The following is a 2,575-nucleotide window of genomic DNA, read 5'->3' on the forward strand; positions in this document are numbered from 1 at the left end:
GCCGGGGCGGGTGTGCCTTGGGCATCTCGGGGGGAGTGAGGAGAGAAGGTAGGGGCGGCGGGAAGCGTGTGGGGACGTCCCCGTCTCGGTGTGGGGGCTTTTGGGTGCAGATCACAACCAAACAGCGGCTCTCCGGCCGTGCTGACTCGGGCGGTAGACCCCTACACGTTTAGCTTTGAAATGCTACCTTTAACGAACGTAAAAAGCACTGGGTTGCGGTGACTCCGCTGGTGGGAGTGAAGCAGGCTCCTGGTTTCTCATGGTGGGGTTTCATCACTGCACTCATGGCATGACTTAGCAGGTGTACAGGACTGAAGCAAAGCTGCCCCACGCACTCTGTGTTAATGAGGCTTTACTGCTGCTTGTTCTCCTTAGGCTCTAGCTAATATTGACATCGGAAGCCTGATCTGTAATGTAGGAGCTGGTGGTGGTGGTGCTCCAGCTGCAGCTGCTCCTGCTGGCGGTGCTGCGCCTGCGGGCGGTGCTGCCCCTGGTAAGTGAGCTTTTGTGTCCAATGTAGTGATCTTCAGCTGGAAGAAATACTTGGTTAAAAAGCTGCTTGTTGCCAGCTTGAGAGTCAGATTGGCTCTTCCTCTTGCAATTTTAATGTGGTTTGTGCTTTGTAGTATGCAAGTGGGTGTTCTAGAGCAAAACAGACCCTCACCTTTAGAAAGGCTGGAATTGCACTTTGAGTCAGTGTACAGGATCAGTGTTACCTCAGAATTAGGGCTGATTTTCCTGTGTCATCAGGATCTCCTCATGATGGCTAGAGGGGAGAGCACCTGCTTTCTAAAGTTTTTCAGATTTGATAGGAATTAATTTTGAAGGCACAAACCCACGTTCCTAGTAGTGGAAGCACTAGTCTCTTTGCACTACTAGTCTCTTTGGGTTGTTAGCTTAGCTTGTTAGGATTGCTCAGCTATCGCTTCTTGATGTTACAGTCATTGTATGTGAAGTCTTTTGTGGCATGTGACTTTTATGAGCTGATAAAATGGAAAAAGCCTTAAATGGAAAAATTCCTTTCTCCTTTTCCAGCCGAGGAGAAGAAAGAAGAGGAAAAGAAAGAAGAATCAGAGGAATCTGATGATGACATGGGCTTTGGTCTTTTTGACTAACTAGTTTTGTACCGGTCTATAATAAAGAACATCTAAATATACTCGTCTCCAATATGGATGCATGTGAAGGGGAGTGGATGAAGGATGGCCAGGTTACCTGCAGGTACCAAAACTGCTGTCATCACATGTTGATCTAGGGTTTTACAACTTCCCTTGTTGGTTCTCCATACTTAACATAGCCATAGCACAGTGACAGTTACAGCTCTAAATTGTATTCATAGCGTATGGACAAAGGTGGAAATGTAATCACAGTGCATGTGGGACGTGGTAACAGCTTGGCAGGTACAGAATGTGGTCATGTTTCGCAGAAGTGCTATGACTTGGTACTGCAGTCAGGAGCTGCTTGTGCTGCAGCCTTTCTGTGAAGCTGCAACATGTCTTAATGCTTTAGCAACAGCCCAGCTTCCATCTTGGGCAGTTTCTAGTACCAGGTGATCTAGCCTGTTCAGGGGCAGCTAAGGGCTGTGGCACAGCAGGGATTGTGTGCACTTCACAGCAGAAGTCAGTTGTTGAGCTGAAGAGTGGGGAAAAAGGCTGAAATTCTCAGCTAAAGGCCTTTGTTGGAGGCTAAAGCTAGGATACTGTTTATTCATGAGTAGGTATAATTTAAAAGCAGATTGAGTCTTGCAGTGCTAGGCACCGAGGCACCAAGCCTAGGTTGTGTAAGGTGTGTAATTTTTTTTGCCTTTCCACAAAGAAAGTTAAGGAGCATCTCTGAAAACTGCTTTGAAGGGTAGGTGTGGAAGATTGTGTAACTTTACATATGAAAAGAGTAACTTAAAGTATGTATTTCTAAAACAACTTCTGAACAGGACTTTTCCAGAGCAACTGAGCAAGGTAAGGGCTGTCTTTCTAATGTGTGTATTCTAAAATATTAAATGAAAATTATGCATTAGCAAAATGTTCAAGTGTGTAAGGACTTCAAAGTTACGTAGGAAGGTTGTTCCACATCTAGACCTACAATGGAAGCACTCTGCACTGTCCCATCTTCCCACAACACTGGAGCTCATTTCTTTTTTGAAAGATGCAGGCACCCATGGATGAATTTAGTCCATGCAACCCCCTGCTGCTGCTGTGAACTCTCTACTGAGCTTCCAAAATAGTTCCTGCAAACCACTCAACTGCTACATTCCCCCATCCCTTTTTAAAGAAACCTTCCCCTAGGAAAATTTATTTTAAGTGTGTAAAGGAGTGTAAGGAGTGACACCACTGTAACACCACAAGTAACTACAAGTCACTTACACAGATAACACTGACTTGTTCCTGTGCTCCATAGTTGGAATAAAAATTGCTTTCTGGAAGACTACTCAAATCTTGGATTTCTGCCTTGGTTGCTCCTTAAGTCCTGCACAAGAGAATTCTTAAAAGCTTGCAGATTAGAGTAGGGGGGAAAATTCCAAGCAGAGAAAACTCACGGTTTCTTCTGCAGTGCATGCACACACAAAATAATATACCCAGAA

General features: G+C 45.1%; 1 protein-coding gene across 1 annotated transcript; it reads left to right on the plus strand.

The window, feature by feature from the left end:
• Nucleotides 1-375: 375 nt before the first annotated feature.
• RPLP1 (ribosomal protein, large, P1) lies at nucleotides 376-1,151 on the plus strand (the record flags this gene model as incomplete). Its single annotated transcript, XM_009579133.1, has 2 exons — nucleotides 376-493; nucleotides 1,036-1,151. Coding segments are annotated over 2 exons (198 nt in total), but the record flags the coding sequence as incomplete, so codon positions are not given.
• Between the last annotated feature and the right edge of the window lie 1,424 nt (nucleotides 1,152-2,575).

Source organism: Fulmarus glacialis, unplaced genomic scaffold, assembly GCF_000690835.1.
Source record: "Fulmarus glacialis isolate BGI_N327 unplaced genomic scaffold, ASM69083v1 scaffold1396, whole genome shotgun sequence".
Classification (NCBI taxonomy): Eukaryota; Metazoa; Chordata; class Aves; order Procellariiformes; family Procellariidae; genus Fulmarus; species Fulmarus glacialis.